The 19,013-nt window shown below is 43.6% G+C and overlaps 1 protein-coding gene across 2 annotated transcripts in view; it reads right to left on the minus strand.

The window, feature by feature from the left end:
* UIMC1 (ubiquitin interaction motif containing 1) overlaps nucleotides 1-18,833 on the minus strand; it is an 85,084-nt gene extending 66,251 nt beyond the window's left edge. Inside the window, exons 1-2 of one of the 2 annotated variants that reach the window (XM_081901020.1) lie at nucleotides 18,198-18,833; nucleotides 5,703-5,842 (exon numbers count right to left, since the gene is read on the minus strand). In XM_081901020.1, coding sequence (XP_081757146.1) covers nucleotides 5,703-5,834 — 132 coding nt within the window. In that variant the 5' untranslated portion in view covers nucleotides 5,835-5,842; nucleotides 18,198-18,833. The remainder of the gene's footprint in view (nucleotides 1-5,702; nucleotides 5,843-18,197) is intronic. The other variant, XM_081901019.1, reaches the window with a different exon arrangement.
* Nucleotides 18,834-19,013: the final 180 nt, after the last annotated feature.

Here is a 19,013-nt window from a genome sequence, read left to right on the forward strand (position 1 = left end):
GGCTATCACTATTTTGCTCACTTGTTTTGCACATTTCAGGGGATTTAAATGTCTTTCCAGTATTGTATCTTCCCAACACCCAAAGAACTATATATTCTCATTGAGAAAATGATACTTCCCCAAAAAAACTCTCATATTCTAGTCACTGGAATCTTCATGTAGCCCATTTTTCAGAAGTGGCAAATACCAGTAAGTCAAGCCCTCTCCCTGCAGCTATGAATTGTACACTTCCTTCTAATGCATAGGAGTCTTGCCAGCACAGACCATCTAGCCCAGCAACCTGTCCTCACACTGACCAGCAACCTGCCCTCCAAGCATTGCCAGGTACCAACTTTAGTTATTATTTTTGCACCAGCTGAAGACTCTCCCCTGCTTCAGGCCTTCTGAATGAGCTGTTATATAACCCAAAGATACTTGGCTGAGAGATTTCAATAGTCTCTCCTCTGTCACAAAAACCTGTCCTCCGCTTGGGCTTGCAAATAATATGTAAGATAAGAAGAGCCCTGATGGTTCTGGCCAAAGGCCTACCTAGTCCAGTATCCTGTTCCTACAGTCGCCAACCAGATGCCTATGGGAAGCCCACCAGCAGGGCCTAAGTGCAACTATAATCTCCCTGCCTGTGATTCCTGGCAACTGGTATTCAGAAGCCTACTATTTCAAGCAGTGAAGATAGAACATGGCCAATATACTGAAATCATATCCTGGCAAGATGAAGGCACTGCCAGTAGGTGGTTTGGGCATCCCGGAAACTGGTCATTTGCCTTTTCTGGACACTCCCTTAAAAGGAGCATGTTCGTAGTCTAGGGGTACTCACTGATTCATGTGTCACTGGAGGCTCAAGTGGCTTCAGTAGTGAGGGCTGCCTTCCACCAGCTTAGCTTGGTATGCCAGCTATTGACAGTCCTGGACAGGGATAATCTCACGACTGTGGCACATAGACCGCTCACTTGATTACTGCAATGCACTTTATTGGGACTGTCCCTGAGGCTGGTTCAGAAGTTGCAGTTAGTGCAAAATGCTGCTGTGAGCTTGCTGTCTGGAGTTAACTGCCATCAATATATGACACCTTTGTTGAAGCAGCTGCACTGGCTGACCATATGCTTCAATCTAGGCCATGTTCAATGTATAAATTTTATTGATTTATTGTTTGTTTGTTTGTTTGTTTATTACAGTTGTATACCACCCTTCATCTGAAGATCACAGGCCAGTTCAAAATACAAAATACAAAACAAGAGCACAAAATACATAATAAAACGAAACAAGCCAATAACCCCTCTCCCATCAACACATTTAAAATACTATAGAATGTTAATCAGCCAAAGGACTGATTACAGAGAAACAGTTTTCACCTGGCACCTAAAGATGAAGGCCCCAGGCAAGACTCCCTGGGGAGAGCATTCCACAAATGGGGAGCCACCATAGAAAAGGCCTGTTATTGTGTTCCCACCCTCCAGACCTCTTGTGACTCCAACAATCTGCTGTTTCCTATGCAGACCTTTTTATTTACCCAGTTTCTGAATGCGATTTTTAATTATTGTCCACTGATCATCTCCTGGAGTTATACTGATATCCTGGAGTTATACTGATATTTTAATTGTATTATTTCTTATGTGTATTTTATACTTATTTCTGGCTTTCTCTGCGCTGCTTTGATATTCTATAATGTAGGTGGTGTGTATATATATATAAAATAAAAAGAAAGTCGCCATGTGGAATGGTTGAGGTACAATTCCTATCATCTCCAATTGAAAGGATGACAGCAAAAGAGTAGGGAGTCACTGCAAGTTGAAGGAGATAGTCCTGAGCTACATGGACCAAAAGGCTGCCCCAATGCCAGCTTCCACATCTTCTTTCTTATACTTTGAAAGCTGTGCAGATTCAGCTCAACAAGTTGTCCTAATGAAATATGTAAAACTACAGAAGAAAGTCAGTATAAAGGGTTGTATCCAACAAAATCATCCCATGAACACAGAGACTTCTGCCCGTGAAACAGAACTTCCTTTTCCTCTCAGTCTAATTTACTTTACAGGGTAGCACTCTTGAGTTCTCTAAAGGAGGGTGTGATAAATATATAACAAATATGTTAGAGTGAATTCAGCTTAACATCGCTTCACAATCTACATACACTCTACTGAGAAAAGAAACCATTTTTTGTCGATATCAGTAAAAGGCTGATAAAGGGTCTAATCACATATGCACAGATAGCACAAGTTGAAGACAAAAGCAACTCGAGCCTATGAGGCAATCAGTATTGATTAGACAGGCCACTGGGCAGAAAAGTTGCTTCAGATTAGCCTTAACAGATGCTATGGCAAAGCCCACTGCAAGAAGAAGTTTGCAAAAGAGCACAGAGGAGTTTGACAACAAAGCATGACTGAGAAACACCAGGGAGACTCAGCCTGCCAGAGATCATCAAAAGCGAGTTGCTGGAGACTTTCCAGCTGCAACTGCTACAAAGCATCCTGGTTCAAGAGGAGGATGGGAGGCTTGTTCTAAAGATACCTGTCAGGAGGTTGCCAAAGAAAGAGCCCAATGAACTTCTGGTTTCCAAGCCTGCCTTATAAATCTGTGTATCATAGGGAACTACATGTGAGCAGCTGCCAGAAGAATTGAGAATCTACTCCTCTCTAAAACTGTCGTTTATCCAGACTATTACATGCCTTTTACTTTAATGCAACAATGGAATTCAGGACTTGAATTTTGTATTGCATGCCTGGCAAATCTGAGGAAATGTTTCAGGAGTCAGACACATTTTTCACAATTCCCAGGAAAGGTATTTTTTGTAGGAGAGAAAATGAGAAGGCAGGGTTATAGCCTCAGATCTGAAAACAGAGCAAACAGAATAAATCCATTTACTCAACTGGCTGTGAACTGTTTTCACTTAAACAGAACCTAATTGGCTCTTTAATGGCCTCCCTGAGCATATCCTGTACTGTAATATGAGAGATTATGCCACCAGAATTTATTGTTTATAGGTCTGAACGTACAGTCAAGTGAAAGTGCCTATTATTTTTACAGATTCATTTTAAGAGTTATTTTGTTTCTCTATTTTCAAATATATGCACACTGAGATAAAAGATTGTGGCCAACAATAGGTCCTGATCTTGCATGCATTGTAGACTCTCTTGTCATTATTGGTTTTGTCTTTCCTTGCAGATTTCAATATGAAGATCGCAACACAGCACAAATCTGAAGTTAGCTTAGCATATTTGCCGAGATCGGGGTTTAACAAAAAGGAATAATCACTGCTGTATGATGTATTTCTTTAAAGAATTTTCCCAGCAGGGAAGATCTCTAATAAGGATGCAGATGTAACTTTCAATATCATCTGATGTAAAGGTCCCCCCCCCCCAACCTCTGTTTAGCTTATGTGGGATTTTTTGTATTTGTGTTTTGTTTTTGTGGTTTTTGCTTCGTTTTTAGTCTTTGCACATAATAACTATCTGCTTATCAATACTGGCCACTAAAGGAACTAGGCACAAGATCTATAATCAGTAGGGAAGTCAAGATCCCTTGGTATTGTGTAAAATGCTATCCTGAAATTTTAAAAGTACTGGGTGAGGATGTACCGTAAAAAACTGCAACTATACAATGGCAAATGAGTTCCTCTGGTGGTCGTTCTGCTGGACTTGGCTTTAGCTTACAAGGATTTGGACCTTCCCTAGAATCAGTAAGCTGTGTGAATAATGCTGCTATCAGCACTTATTTAATAGTAAAAGGTTGTCATTAGGGAATTCTGTGGAATGCCCCCAAGCTTGACATTTGGTCAGTGGCGTAGCGTGGGTTGTCAGCACCTGGGGCAAGGCAAGTAATTTGCACCCCCTAACCCGTGGATTTGCGCCCCCTAACCCTAACCCCCAGATGTTGCGCCCGGTGCGGCCAGCCCCCCCCTGCACCCCCCACGCTACGCCACTGCATTTGGTTTCTATTAAACATAATTATGTCACACTGGACAGAATGAGACTCCTGTCTGAACAGGGTCATTTGTTAATCTTCTTAAAGTTCAGCTGAACAACACTTAGCCATCACTACAGCATATTTTAAACAAATAGATACCACAACTGGAATAACTTTGGAGTGTCATCCCCAACACCTCAGACACCTACCATCCTCCTTCAGCAGCTTACAGGGCAAGTTCTCATAACATGGGAACATTTTTAGGGGTCATGTGCACTTCTGTTTTTCTAAACCACCCTGGAAGTTTCCTTAAAGGGTGGCATCTAAAATATTCTAAATAAATAAATATAAAATGTTGTACTTGGAGAGCAGGGTATATGGGGAAGCTTTTCTCCACCTCTGGCCACAACCTTTTTTTTACCTATTTATATCTACTGGCCTTTGTTCATCCCTTCCTAAGCTTCCACAGGCATCTGGTTAGACTGTGAGAATATGATGCTGGACTAGATGGGCCACTGGCCTTCTCCAGCAAGCTATTCTTAGATTCAAAGCAGGCTCCTGTAATTAACTGTACACAGAGAATTGAGGACTGCTGGGTGACTGCTGCTGATGCAGAACACATTCACCCTCCTGACAGAGGTGTTTCAAGTCAGCTTTCAGCTACTTTCTGCACAAAATTCAAAGTGGCAATTTTGAGCTATACGAACTAGGATTTGTCCTGTCAAATTACATGAGACACAGATTTCTTCCCCTATGAGCATGCAGCTATTTTAGTTTAAAGTGTTTTGTTTAGTGTTTAAAATATACTGCAAAGAGCCGTGTGTGTGTGTGAGAGAGAGAGAGAGAGAGAGAGATAATAAAAAATAAAAAAATACAAACCAAAAAAAGGATATACCATATTGGCCCGAATATAAGCCACACTTTTTTTTTCCAAATTCTGATCATTAAAAGTTAAAGTGCGGCTTTTATTTGTGACCTTACGCCACCGGCAAAGTGGTGTAGCCCCCCCATCCCGTGAGCAGCCTGGGAGCACAGGGCAATGGTGCCCATCCCTTCCGTGGCTTCCAAGTCTCCCCCAAGCCACATAATTTTAAAGGTGCAGCTTATTTGCGGATGCGGCTTATATTCAGGCCAATACAGTAGTGAGAGGAAACTGGGGGTGTGGAGAGTTTATTTCCAATGCCAAATGCCTATTCTTTCCAAGTATGACAATATGATTACTTAGAGAAAAATAAATCAAAGCTCTCCTAAAAATACATTAAGCAGAATAGACTATTGTGTCAAAGTCCAGCTACCTAACTCCAGATAGAGAGGTAGAATAAACTCTCCCATAAAAATAAATTAGCAGATTGATTAAATCTGAGGGACCATGATTATGTATGAAGTTGCTCAATAAGGAAGCAATTGTATTGGGGGGGACGGGGCGTTCTGACACCATGGTTTTTGTTTATCTTATCTCCTGTGAAAGCCCATCAAACACCTGACTGCATTCTAATCAAATACAGATGCATATTTGGACATCCAAACTCATCCAGTAGTTAGTGACCCTCTCCCCAGGCTGTTATACTCTAATTGTCCCAGCAGCCCACGCCTGATATACCAAGGCCAGTAATCAGTGAGTTCCTTTTTCCATTTCCTCTTAATTAGTGATCATGATATAATATTCTGTGGTGTTCTTTCATTTTGTTGCCTGTATTTCCAACTTTATTTCAAAATAAAATTTTATGGGGGAGGGGAAAGAAAATGCACTGGTATACAAATAGAATTCAAGTCAGAATTTGCATTGTTTGTTCTTGACTACTCACCTCTCCATCACTGTCAGATATGACAATGCATGCATCCACAACCATGGCATTTGACAATTCCCTTGACTCTTCTCCCTGATCCTGGCTCTGGGAATCAGGCCCATCTGAAGTTTTCCGCTTTTTCTTTGGCATCCTTTCCACTGGAACAAACAGAAATATTTATTTGTCCGACTGATCCTGGTTCAGTTTCCCCTCCTAATTGATTACTTGAAGGTAGAGCACCCTAGGCAATCCATTCTTGTCTCATAGGTGCGGAGACCTGAGACTTATTCAGAGGCACATTCATAAATCCCCACTCACCCAATTAAGACTACCTTATATAGCTGATTAAATCAGGAAGAAGCTAGAAAACACCGACTAACAGCAGGTTCCAAAGCAATGAATAGCAGCTACAAAAACACATTTCCAACTTGCCCAAAGTTATTCATGCAACATCAGAAAACATCAGCCTGCCATCCCAAACCCCTATTAGCCTAAACCTGGCTCCACTGCTGATGCAGGAAAAACTGAGAAAGGGACAGCGGATCGTGCTAGACTCAGCACTACAGAAGGGGGAAACCAAAGCATCAGAAGCAGTTGCCAGCTTTCATATTCAATTAGGCACGGGAAAGGAGCTGCATTTTTCAAGTAATATGCTCACAGAGCAACAGCTTGGAAGTGTACTGTAGGAATAAGACAAAGGTCAGAAGAACGGCAAAAAGACTAAATGAAAACGAGAGAGAAAAGTCAAGGACACTTGGCTCTTCTTTTTATAGCCTAAGTCACCCACTGAACAGCATGCTCATAGTGCCCTCTGCTGGGACAAACCATGGCTACCTGTTCCAGAAAGGGCATTCTGCAGCTAGAGGGGGAAAACTGCTGAAAAGCCAGAAATGCTAAGAGTTATGAGAAACAGAGGGGAGGGCAGGTGCAAGTGCAATTAGAGCTGGCGCTTCCGGCAAAGTCCTTCATTGCCACCCTATACATAGCAAGAGAGCTACATAACAAGCTTTAAGAGTGAAAGCACAGCCAGAAAAGCTGATTAGGGCTCTTGGCCAACTGAGAGATGCAGCAACACCGCAAATCCTCCCCATCCCCACCCCCGCACTATGTTCTCCAAAGCTTTTCTGGCTATCAGCTCAGCATCCTAAGTGATAACAACACAAACAGGAAACCAAAAGAATGCATAGAGAAAAAATCAAGGTCCCACTGCATGAAAGCTATCATGGTAGGAATAACTTTCTGGGTTATCTTACAGCCAGCAGAGATATTTGCATGACGATGGTCAAGAGCCATACTGGTTAGGTTTGGTTCGCAAAGGGCTGCCCTGGTAGGGCGTGTTGAATTTTTCAACTTTCAAATTCCAAAAATGAGGGGTGCTAAAAAGTTGTGGCATCACTTGGGAATTTAAATGATATTTTGGTTAAATTAATGTAATTTAGTTTTGCTTGGTATATAGCTCCATGGAAAATAATGACCTTTTAACATTTTTGTGGAATTTCCAATAATTTTTAAATTGTCATGGGAATCTTTAAAAAAATTGCATTAAAATCATTAAAAATGATTGGATCACATTAGTCTGGCTTGCCAGATCTGCCTGGGTATAAGAGACAAGTCAAAAAGCAAGTGGCAAGAAGATGAGAGAATAAGTCTTGCTGAATATAAGCAGAGAAGTAAGCAGGATGCTGCAATACCATCAAATGAAATTATTTTCTCTGCTGATTAAAATGAAGAACAAATAGCTGGTGCCCAAGATGGAAATGATGGAAGTTATTAATTGACATTAGGAAAACCAAGTATACCGTCCACTTCTAATACTTAAAAAAATAACATTTTAATTAGAAAAATGTATACAACACATTTGAAATATATAATGTTGCTATGCATAGCATTAGATAGGGCGCTGGCCTACATGCAACAGCTGCCATCACCACTGCTGCCTTTGTGGGTGCTGGCTTGATCACCGAAGAACACAAAGGACTTGTAATTGATCACAATAAAGTCAAGAGGGACCAAGAAAAAGTAACAAAATCCCTGGATCAGGAATTTGATTATCTGTGTCAGAAGGATGAAACTGACTACATCTTTTTAGACGTCCGCGAAGATACAACTAAAGATATGCTGAAAGAAGACAATTCAGATCAGCAGTTCCTCAGCATCATCACAGAACAGCATTATTCTGTGTGCAGTGAGCCAGGTGGAAGGTATCTCTACCACTTCACTCCAGAGAAAGGTTCAAATAGGGCGAAACCAGCTGACATTATTGCTAATTATACTGTAGACTTCATGAAGAAGGGCACTGATAAGAGCCTGCAGGCCATTGGAGGTGATTCTACAAATGCTAACACTGGCTGAGTGGGTGGTACCATGCACTGGGTAGAGGTCAAACCAGGTTGTAAGCTGCTCTGGTTGGTTTGTGTTCACACCCCTGTGACACTTGATCACAGCATTTGATGGGAAGACCTTATCTAACAGCAAGTGGACAGGTAGCAGTGGCAAGATGCTAGACACTGCTGCAGAACTTGAATTTGATCCTTCATTCACCCAACTCTCAATTGGAGAGCCTCTTATTTCACTGAGTGACAATGTTGTTAAGGATCTGTCTACTGATTAAGTGTACGAGTATCAGATCACACAGGCCATAAGGACAGAAAAACATCCCACAGATCTGGCTCTTCTAGACATTGGTCCAGTGAACTATTCAAGGTGGTAACAGCAGCAAACAGGCTTCGTTGCATATGGGTTTCAAAAAAGACTTAAAGGCAAAACCCTCAACAATTTAAGACTGAGAGTGGAATACATTGTTTGTGTATACTACCCCTGCTGGTTCAACATCACAGTAAAACACTATTGGGTGGAAGGCGCACGCTGCATCTTGTTTCAGCTACAAAAAGGCGGCTGTAGTGGATGCTGTTTTGCCAACCACTTAGTGCTCAGCATGGTATGCATTCCGCGAAATGATAATCCAGACACTCTTGTGCTCAGATGACAGTGAAGAGAGGAGAGCTGGTGTCCAAAAGATTGTTGACTTAAGGGGCGGAGATGATGACATACTGGGAGGCATTTCTGTACGTCCAAGGAAGACATATTGCATCAACCCCTGTGCTTTGTTCCTGTTGGAGCTGATAGCTGACTGGGTATATGAACCTCCTTTGACATGTAAACTTACTACAGCCAAAGTATACAAGTCCACTGACAAGCCCATGCAAGTTCCATAGTGGCCCTGCCATGTTCAGTCTATACAGAGGTGTGTGAAACAAGTCACAGAGCCAGTAAGCAGGGTGTATACACAAGAAAAGTGTGAGGGACACATCAGTGGCGAAGAAGCAAATTAGTGGCTGATGTCCAAGAACGAATCAAAGTAAGACTTGATTAAACTACATTTCTTATTAACTGATGATGTCATTACTTTCTTTTCTTTTTTTAATGTATTGTTATTAAAGATTTTCTTGATTTACAAAAGTATGTGCAATATCTCTCTCTCATATTTTTCCCCTGTAACATTTTTTCCATGTAACCATGCAGAGTTGGGTTTGGGGAATCCAGATTGGGAGGGTTTGGAATAGGTAGGTTTTGGGAGGGTGATCATTTTGATCACGGCTATTTTGTCTGAGAGAGTGAAATTCTTGTTGTTCCATCTCTTTAGGTCTTTGTTTATTTGGCGCCACAGGGGCTTGTAGTTGTGGAGGTATAATTTATTGAGGTTTCTGGTTATTTGTACCCCTAGGTATCTGAACTTGGTGTGGCAAAGTTTTATCTTGGTGATATTAGTGAGTTCTTTTTGGGTGGGAGGAGGGGTGTTGAAGCACATAGCTTCTGACTCTGCAAAGTTTACTTGTAGGCCCAACACCATTGCAAATGTGTTGAGTTCTCTGATTAGGTAGGTTGCTGTCCTTATGGGGTCTGGTGTTGTGACCATTAGGTCATCTGCAAAGAGCCCTAATTTATAGGTTCTGACTTTTATTTCCACTCCCTTGATGTCTGAGGCTGCTCGGATTCGGATTGCTAAGGGTTCCAGAGCCAGGATAAATAAGAAGGGAGATAGTGGGCATCCTTGTTTTGTGCCTCTTTGGATTGCTAGGGTGTTACATATTGTTAGTTCTGCATTTTGCTGAGGCTTGGGAGTACCGTATTTTTCACTCTATTGGACGCAGTTTTTCCCCTCCAAAAATTGAAGGGAAATGTGTGTGCGTCCTATGGAGCGAATGCAGGCTTGTGCCATAGCCGCGTGCAACCCCTCCGGCAGGGAGAGGCTGAACAGGGCTACGGCTTCTTTAGCCCCACGCAGCCTCTCCCAGCAGGGAGAGGCTGCATGGGGCTAAAGAGGAAGCCAAAACAGCGAGCGGGATCCATCCCGCTCACTGCCGTGGCTCGTTCCATAGCTGCGTGCAACCCCTCCAGCAAGGAGAGGCTGCATGGGGCTATGGCTTCTTTAGCTCCACGCAGCCTCTTCCGGCAGGGAGAGATTGCACGGGGCTAAGGAAGAAGCCAAAACAGCGAGCGGGATCCATCCTGCTCGCTGCCTTGGCTTGTGACATAGCCGCGCACAACCCCTCCGGCATGGAGAGGCTGCACAGGGCTATGGCTTCTTTAGCCCTGCGCAGCCTCTCCCGGCAGGGAGAGATTGCATGGGGCTAAAGAGGAAGCCAAAACAGTGGGCGGGATCCATCCTGCTCGCTGCCTTGGCTTGTGACATAGCCGCATGCAACCCCTCCGGCAGGGAGAGGCTGCACGGGGCTATGGCTTCTTTAGCTCCACACAGCCTCTCCCGGCAGGGAGAGATTGCGCTGGGCTAAAGAGGAAGCCAAAACAGCGAGCGGATCCATCCCGCTCGCTGCCTTGGTTTGTGCCATAGCCGCGCGCAACCCCTCCGGCAGGGAGAGGTTGTGTGCAGCCTGTATGCTGCTCTTTGGGGTTGGAGGGGGGAAAAGATTTTTTTTCTTGATTTTCCCCCCCCCCCTAAAAACTGGTTGCGCCCTATGGTCCGGTGCGCCCTATGGTGCGAAAAATACGGTATATTTGTTTGAGGATTTGTAGGAAGTTGGGGCCAAATTTCATGCTAGTTAGTACTGCTAATAGGTATTTCCATTCTAAGCTATCAAAAGCTTTGAGGATGTCTAGGGACATAATTGTCAGTGGGAGTTTAGTTGCCTTGCTGTGTTTGATCAGGTTCAGTAATATTGTGACCAGGGACAAAGCCAGTCTGGTCTGGGGCTATTAACTTGCATAAGATTTTTAGGCGGTTGGCCAAGATTGTTGTGAATATCTTGTAGTCATGGTTTATTAATGAGATTGGGCGATATGATTCTACTTTGAGGCTGTCTTTCAGTGGTTTGGGGATGGAGACTATTTTGGAGTGGGTCCAGGTTTTGGGGATGGGCCCCCCTTTCATAATGTCATTGAATAGGCGGGTCATGTAGATCATCAGGGGTTCTTTGAATTTCCTATAGAATTCTGCTGTGAAGCCGTCTGGGCCTGGGGCTTTGTGTGGTTTCAAGTTTTTGTTGCTCTGGCTCTGAGGTCCCTCCAGCCTCGGAGCTCCACGGGGTTGTTGGGTGGGAAGGGAGGCTGTGGCTCCCTCGGTAGGTGCGCCAGACACCGCGGTTTCCCTCTGGCGTCGGTGCTGGCAGCGGTGGAGGCCAGCCTGGGCTTTTTCTGAATTCGGATCAAAGCTGGTTCAGATCAAACCTTGTGTATACCACTTCCAAAATCAATGGTGGGAGTGTATTGGATGAGGAATAAACGGGAGTGTCTGACGTCTGATTACTTTCTAACATTGTCTTATGATTACAAGGTAATGTTGTATGCTTAAAAGGATATGTTTTATGCAGAGAAACAAAATTTTTTATAGCACTTCCTGACATTTTCGGAAGGCAAAATTAAAGTTCTTTGGCTTTCCAAGAGCAGTTTATGTGCTTTCTAATCAAACATAATTTACCAAGCTAAATGTTACTCAAACAAAAAATAAGAAGAATTGAATTCATTAAAAACATATTTTAAAGACCCCTCACTGAAGAAATTTGCGAAAGTTAAGTTTCACCTCCTAAAATGACACACCCTACTGCACTGGCCAAGGGGGGCTTTGTGCACCTCACCATATATCTAATGCAGATGTTACTATGACAGTCTCCTCCCATAAAAACAGCTACCCCAGTACATGTGTTGGTCTTTTCTCAACCATCTTTCTGGCTGTATCCCTATAACTCTACATCATAAAATGCAATGAGAACCACTAAGAATTAAACCAATTCCAAACTGCATAGCTCTGCTTTTCATTTCCTGATCATGCTACAATGCAATGAAATGTTGGAAATTGCTTTTATATGAGAGAATGTAGCAATAATGCAAATGGTGCTTTACCGCATAAGTAGAAATGAAAGCAGCCAGGGCAGCAGCCTACACTCTAAAGCAGGGGTGGTTAACTTGTGGTCCTCTAGATGTTGTTGGACTCCCGCCTCTCATCAGTCTCAACCAGCATGGTCAATGGTTAAGGATTATGGGAGCTGTAGTCCATAGACCTCTGTGGCTACCACCTCTGAACTAAAGCTCAACAATGGAAGAGAATGGATAGGAGGGGCAAGGGCAATAAGAGCTGAAGTTGAGCAAGGGCAGTAACACACATTTAAGGATGACCGGACAGATAATCAAGAACTATATGGAGGAAGGATTTGGAAGAAGAGAGAGGTAGAACCAGAAGATTGTTCTGGGGGGCGGGGAATCCATGAACAAGGGACAGCAAGGAGAAACACTGAGTTATTTGAGAGAACAAGATACCTTCAGGCAGCAGTGGAAAAAAGGAATAGCTGTACTAGTTCTGTCTGAGCTATTGCTTTAGCAATCAGGTTATTAACAGAAAGAAATAGGATAGAGATTTGACATTAGGGAAAGAGGATTAATGGAGCAGACTCATGTACTCTACTGGGTTCAGAACCAGTGCTGTCTGCACTGGGTGATGCAGCTCTCTATCCTTTTCTCTGAAATTGTGAGAGGAATTTAGCAGAGCCTTTCAGTTTACCAGATGAAACAATTCCCTTTCTCCTTCTCCCACAGGCTCCAGACTAGGGCTGTGCAGCTGAATACCAGTATTGAAATAACATTGTGATAAGTGTTTCAACAAGGCAATATACTGGTGAACAAAAGGCTGAGACTTGACAGCTTCCCAGGGGATAGCTCAGCTGAACCAATACTTTACAGATACTTTGCAGATAGTGTGCTGGCTTTGTTTGCTCTCTCCCTCCTCCCTCTTAACTGATAAGAAATGAGGATAAACCCTCACCTAAACCAGCAAACTCTTTCAGCTTCACCTTTATGTTTCTTGCTACTTTCCTCAGCAAGAAGACAGTCACCTGTCTCCCTGCTTTGTTGTCCTCCCCTCCCTGATAGAAGCTCTCCTCTACAGCCAACTTTAAACCCCACCTCTTTCAGCAGAACTTTCTGCTCTCACCCCAAAAACTTTCAGAGCTCAGCCAATTATGCAGAGCGGGCTAACAATCCAGGAGCAAGCTAGACAATCAAAGATCCAGCGGCAAAGTAAACAAAGAACTAAAAAGTGCTGCAGATATATATAGCGATATAGACTGCCCCACAGCCAGTATCAGGCTCTGCATAGAAAGGAAAGGAGGGAAAAGATCTGGTGCACTAGCAGAAGTCTCTGTGCAGGCTTCTGTTAGAATGACTTCTAATCCTGCCCTGTATGTTTGTTTGTAAATACAAAGACCCACTCCAATGCTCTCACTTTGATGGGAAAACAACCACTGCCATTCTGAAATTTCCACTGCTTACAGAAAGGGAAGCAAAAACACTCAAATATTTACAAGATACACACTTTGGAGCAATAGGCAAATGCAATACAAAAGACAATTCAGAAAGATTTGGTTGTGTTATTATTTCATATTCAATAAATCAGATCATGTATCTTAGTATGCCTGTGAAATACATGGAAGCAGATTGGGGAAGAGCATTTGCAAGCCTGCCAAAAAAACAACATTCACACCAGCACTCAACTTGCTCAGATTGTGCAGTATATCATCTGCCTGACAGATCACATTCAATATGGGATTGCTATGAAGCACAAAACACAGGTAGGATGACACACTTATCCCTAACATTTTAATAGAAGCAACACTATACATGTCTGCTCAGAAAAAGTCCCATTGACTTAAATGTGGCTTTCTTCCGAGTAAGAGGGTTTAGGATTGCATACTCAACCACACAACTGTCACTGGTGCTCTGAAGCCAACAGGGCTGATGTCCCTGCAAACATAAATTAAAGAAACCAATTCAAGTCAGGAAGCATTGAAAATTTTGTTTTGCTTTCATGCCTCCATCTTACTCTCTCCCTGGGAGTCTGCTGTTAACTAATTCTGCAAGTTAGCTCACAGGCTGGTTTTCCAATCATCTGGGTTCCCAACCCCATCTCTGGATGCTTAAGAACATTTCTTTCTTTAAGCTCAGACAGTAAAGGTGACCCATTAATAAGCAAGCCCACATGTGTTTCAATTCAGAACTTGCACTTTTCAGGGGCACCCTTGAAAATTCCCCATTTATGATTATTTGCCATTTTCTTTCATCATCATCTATCACTTTGATGAATCAGAAAACAATTACCAGCAGGATAATTCACAATCTTGACATTGTAGCCACTAGACCTGCCAAGCTGTGACAGCTTAAAATGCTCAAAAAAAGGCCAAAAATGAATGACTCTCATCCCCAAATGAGTTAGAGAGGTTCAAGCTACAGACGGCTGTTTGTAAGCTGCTATCCCAAATTTAGATATGAGGGGGGGAAAGTATGAGAATCAACACTATGGACTCAAAATTTGTGGTTAAACACAATACATATTGCTCTCCTTTAAAAATTCTGTTCCCAACAGTTTACCATGTTTTCTGAAAACTAACAAATTTACAACAGCCCCAACAGATTGGGTTTATTGTACCCACTGTTCAGAAAACTCCTAAAGGGGACCTGCACTGCAGGAGCCTGGACTAAATTACCCTTGGAGTCCCTTCCAACTCAACAATTCTATGAATTTATGACCTGGGTAGCAAGATGAAAGGAATACATAATGTTACAATTTTTTTCAGAAAGGATATACACTATTGCACTCTGAATCTCTGCTGATGGCTCAAGATTAATAAGACTCTTACAAGAGCCAATTGCAGGTCCTTTTGTGTGTGTGTGACTTTTGTCTGCATCAAAGGCAAGAGGAAGAACCAGAGGGTGTACCATAAGGTTGACCCAAATCTGGTAAAATCGAATGGATCAATTTTTAGATGCACTCAGCAGTTAGAAGGAAAGATGAATTCAGCCTAGTCTCCCAAATGTGGAACAGATCTGTAGAGTTCACGTCGGTGGTGGCAAGCACAGGCTCAGAGAAGAAATACAGTAGTAGCAAAGTGGGAATAAGGAATTCAGAAGAGCAGAGTTGCAAATTCATACCTTATGCATCAGACAAGTCATTTTTATGCAACGACTGAGAGTCTAAGCATACCTTGAAAGTACCACTGAAATCAAAGGGACTTGCTTCTGAGAAAATGTGTTTAGGTTTAAGATGGGTTGCTTGTACCAAAAAAATTATATATCTCTGGCTTGAGGCTGTTACCTTTGAAAACACATGCACCAATAATCAAGTCCGCCTCTAGGGGGGCTGCAACTATTCTGTGCTGATTCAGATCTACTAAGGCCACAAGCGGAGACTAATAAAATATATCTGTGACAGCACTCCGCACAGGAGAAAGTAAAGTTTGTATTAGGCTCAGCACCTCAGTCATTCCAACTGCATGCAATGTCACCATATCAGTGTTACAGAGCATCTAATATTGGCATGATGTTCTATGAGATTCTGCCAATTTGGTATGTAAAATATGAACTTTGAATGCCACATGGAAACATTTCATCCATAATGAGCAAGTAAATAATGTTCAAATCAGACCTGACCCTATTACAGTTCTGATGCAGACCAAGACTAGATACAGCAGCAATAAAATATTTCCTGTTTGCCCGGAAATAAGGTTCAACTTGAAAGTCATCAATTATTGCATTGTATTCCTGTACAAATCAACCTATGACCAAGTTTAGTGATTGCCATAAAGGAGTCCATAAAGGAGCCCCACCCCAAGGCACACTTATGCTACCCTATTCAATTATACACAGCTCTACAGAAACAGAATTTTGACAATTTCCAGTTTTCCAAAAATCCACAGCTTTCTAGAACACACTTTTCATATGGAACACCCAATCCCTCATATTTCATCCTGACCAAAATAAGAAAGTTCTATGTTTAAAGAGGGGAAATTACGCTAAAATTCATTCAAAACCAATCATTCTTTTGTTTGAATACAGGTTGCAAACCTAAAAGCTGCCCCAACTCCATTATTTTTTCCTCTGCACTATTTCCAGTTCCCATGGTAAAAGTACCTGTATAGATGTGGGGTGCTTTGATACAGAATACTGCTTGATGTTAGAAGACAGCCATGCTGCTCTGTGTCTCCCCCTTCTGCACATACAGTACATGCTTTACTAACCTCGTATGTGATACCATAAGCAGATGAGCAAACTAGACAAGACTTTTGTTTAAAAAAATAAAATAAGAGAGCTTTATAACCCAGAACTGGGAAGGCTAATAACACATTAAGCATGGAAACAAATCCAAATTAAGAAGGAAATGTGAATATAATTATGGCCAAAGAATTGCAGGGGAGGGGCACGGCAGGAAATGCAGAAAGCTTTATTGGTATTTTGTCACTGAGAAATTGTTTCTTTAAAGGGAATATTATTATTAATAATACTAATTTATTATTTATATGCTGCCCATTATTTATATGCTGCCCACTCTGGGTGGCTCCCAACAAAAAATAGTAAAAGCACAATACAACATCAAACACAAAAATTTCCCTGAACAGGCTACCTTCAGATGTCTTTTAAAAATCACATGGCTGTTTGACATCTGCTGGGAGGGCATTCCACAGATGCCCGGTTCCCTGTAACCTCAACTCTTGCAATGAGAGAACCACCAGAAGGCCCTCAGAGCTGGATCACTGTGTCCGGGCTAGAAGATGGTGGTGGAGATGCTCTTTGAAGCATACAGGGCCAAAGCCATATAGGGATTTAAAGGTCAGCACCAACACTTTGAATTGTGCTCAGAAACATACTGGGAGCCAACACACTTCTTTTAGGACTGGGGTTATATGGTCCTGGCAGCCGCTCCCTGTCACCAGTCTACCTGCCCCATTCTGGATTAGTTGTTGTTTCCAAGTCACATAGAGTGCATTGCAGTACAGTGGTACCTCGGGTTAAGTACTTAATTCGTTCCAGAGGTCTGTTCTTAACCTGAAGCACCACTTTAGCTAATGGGGCCTCCCGCTGCCGCTGTGCCGCTGGAGCACGATTTCTGTTCTCATTCTGAAGCAAAGTTCTTAACCCGAGGTACTATTTCTGGGTTAGCAAAGTCAGTAACCTGAAGCATATGTAACCTGAAGCGTATGTAACCCAAGGTACCACTGTAGTCCAAGCGGGAGTTAACCGAGCATGGCCACACAATGCATAGAGAGGTCTCGGCTGGCGTACCAGTAGTATTGTCTCAACTTTACTGCATTTGAGAGAGAACTCATCCTCTAAGGACAGAGACAATGCCACAAATAATTTCTGGGAGAATTATGGCCCTGTGATCATGTGTCCACACAACACTCAAAACTGTAGGAGACACTAAAGTAGGGATGGGGGTAGCAAGAGCTGAAGATGCTATTTCTATGAAATATATATGGTAGCTTGAATAAAGATAACTATCAACAGTGGCTTCCAAAATATTGCCAAAAAATAATAATCCTGGTAAGCACTCCTATGCCTGTTTGTGGGCTCTTTTTATACAGTCTGTTCTGAGGAATGCTCAGTTATCAAGTACAAACATGACTAATCTACAAAGCTGCGGACATAAGCAATCTTTTTAAAAGTTCTGCATCCTATAAGATCAAGAACCTGAGGCAGAAGGTACTTCTAGAGGAGTGCATAAACTAAACAGAGGAGAAGAGAACTGAAAATAGACACATTAAAAAACCTGCAAAAGATAATCAGAGTAGGCAGGCCTCCTGTGGAGAGGCAGGGCCTTTGTGGAGAGAACGAACTTTTTGTCAGATTTCACTCTAAGGTTGCAAACTTTTGAAAGGGCTCCTGAAGCTCTGCCAGCTTGGTAGGTATCTCCAGGCCATGAAAAGCGTCCCATGACGATTTCTGCATATTAAATGGCTGTTTAAAAAAGGGGAAGGACAGGCCAGCCCGGGTCCTACTGAATCCTCCCCTACTTTAGACGGAAGGGGTGGGTTTAGACCACCAAGGTTGCAACGAAGCGCCACCCAACCACCAAGACTCCCTGCGAAGAGGCTGCTAGACCCATGGGGAGACCCTGCGATGGGGGGGGGGGGGAGAGGGAGTGAAGAGCCCCCACAAGGGAAGCATGGAAAAAGGTCCTACGGGCCCCATGGAGGCAGGCAGGCAGGCGGGCGGGCGGACAAGGCTACTCACCGGGGCCGGCTCCTCCCCAAACCGGGCCACTACCCCGCCTTCCCCTCCCACCAGCTCAGCGGCGGAGGCAAGTCGGCGGCTCCGCTGCCCCTTGCTGGGAGTGACGGAGGCTCGGCAGCGGATATTTTGCCCGCACTCAAGCTGGCGCCAGCAACTTCACTTCCCGGAGCTAAAATGGAAATAGTCGGCGGCCTCGCTTGAGGGGAAGGGCGGGGCTTGCGGGAGTCACGGGAGCCGTTCTTCTTCGCGCCGTCCCACAGCCCGGTCCTTCGGTGTCATCCTGGGTGAAGGCGGCTCAGCACTGGACAAGCAGGCGGGCGGGCAGCCCTGTCTACTTCTCCCCGGGCCTGGATAGCATCAGCGCCGCCAGCCGACACAGAAGCCCTTTCGGCTTCTTCTAGGGGTCCCTTCGCTCGACTCTCAGCTGTGATTTCCTGCACGCGCGGCCTTTCCAGCCACCCTCTGCCTTTTGTTTCCCGCCAACCGGATTGAAATCGGGTTTTCCGCGAGGGGGCTCTCCATTTAAGAACACGCATGTCCTGCAGCCTAATTCGGCCGTAGCGTAATTATTAGCCGCCTGCCATGTTCCCCAAGAGAGGCGTGTGTGGTTTTAACAAAACTGCTACTCTCTTGTGCACAGAAATGAGGTGTGTAAATGCGACATCATAGAAATGAGTGGGCACATGCACACACAGCAGTTGGAGGCGTTTTGGAGCAGGCGGGGGGGGGCGGGTGTGCGTGCAGCTCGGCGCCTCCTCACGACAGCGGCCATGCCGCCAGGCTCCATCCCCATAGCAACTGCTCCCCTCTCGGCCC

Source organism: Podarcis melisellensis, assembly GCF_964234715.1.
Source record: "Podarcis melisellensis genome assembly, chromosome: 2".
In the NCBI taxonomy this organism is placed as follows: Eukaryota; Metazoa; Chordata; class Lepidosauria; order Squamata; family Lacertidae; genus Podarcis; species Podarcis melisellensis.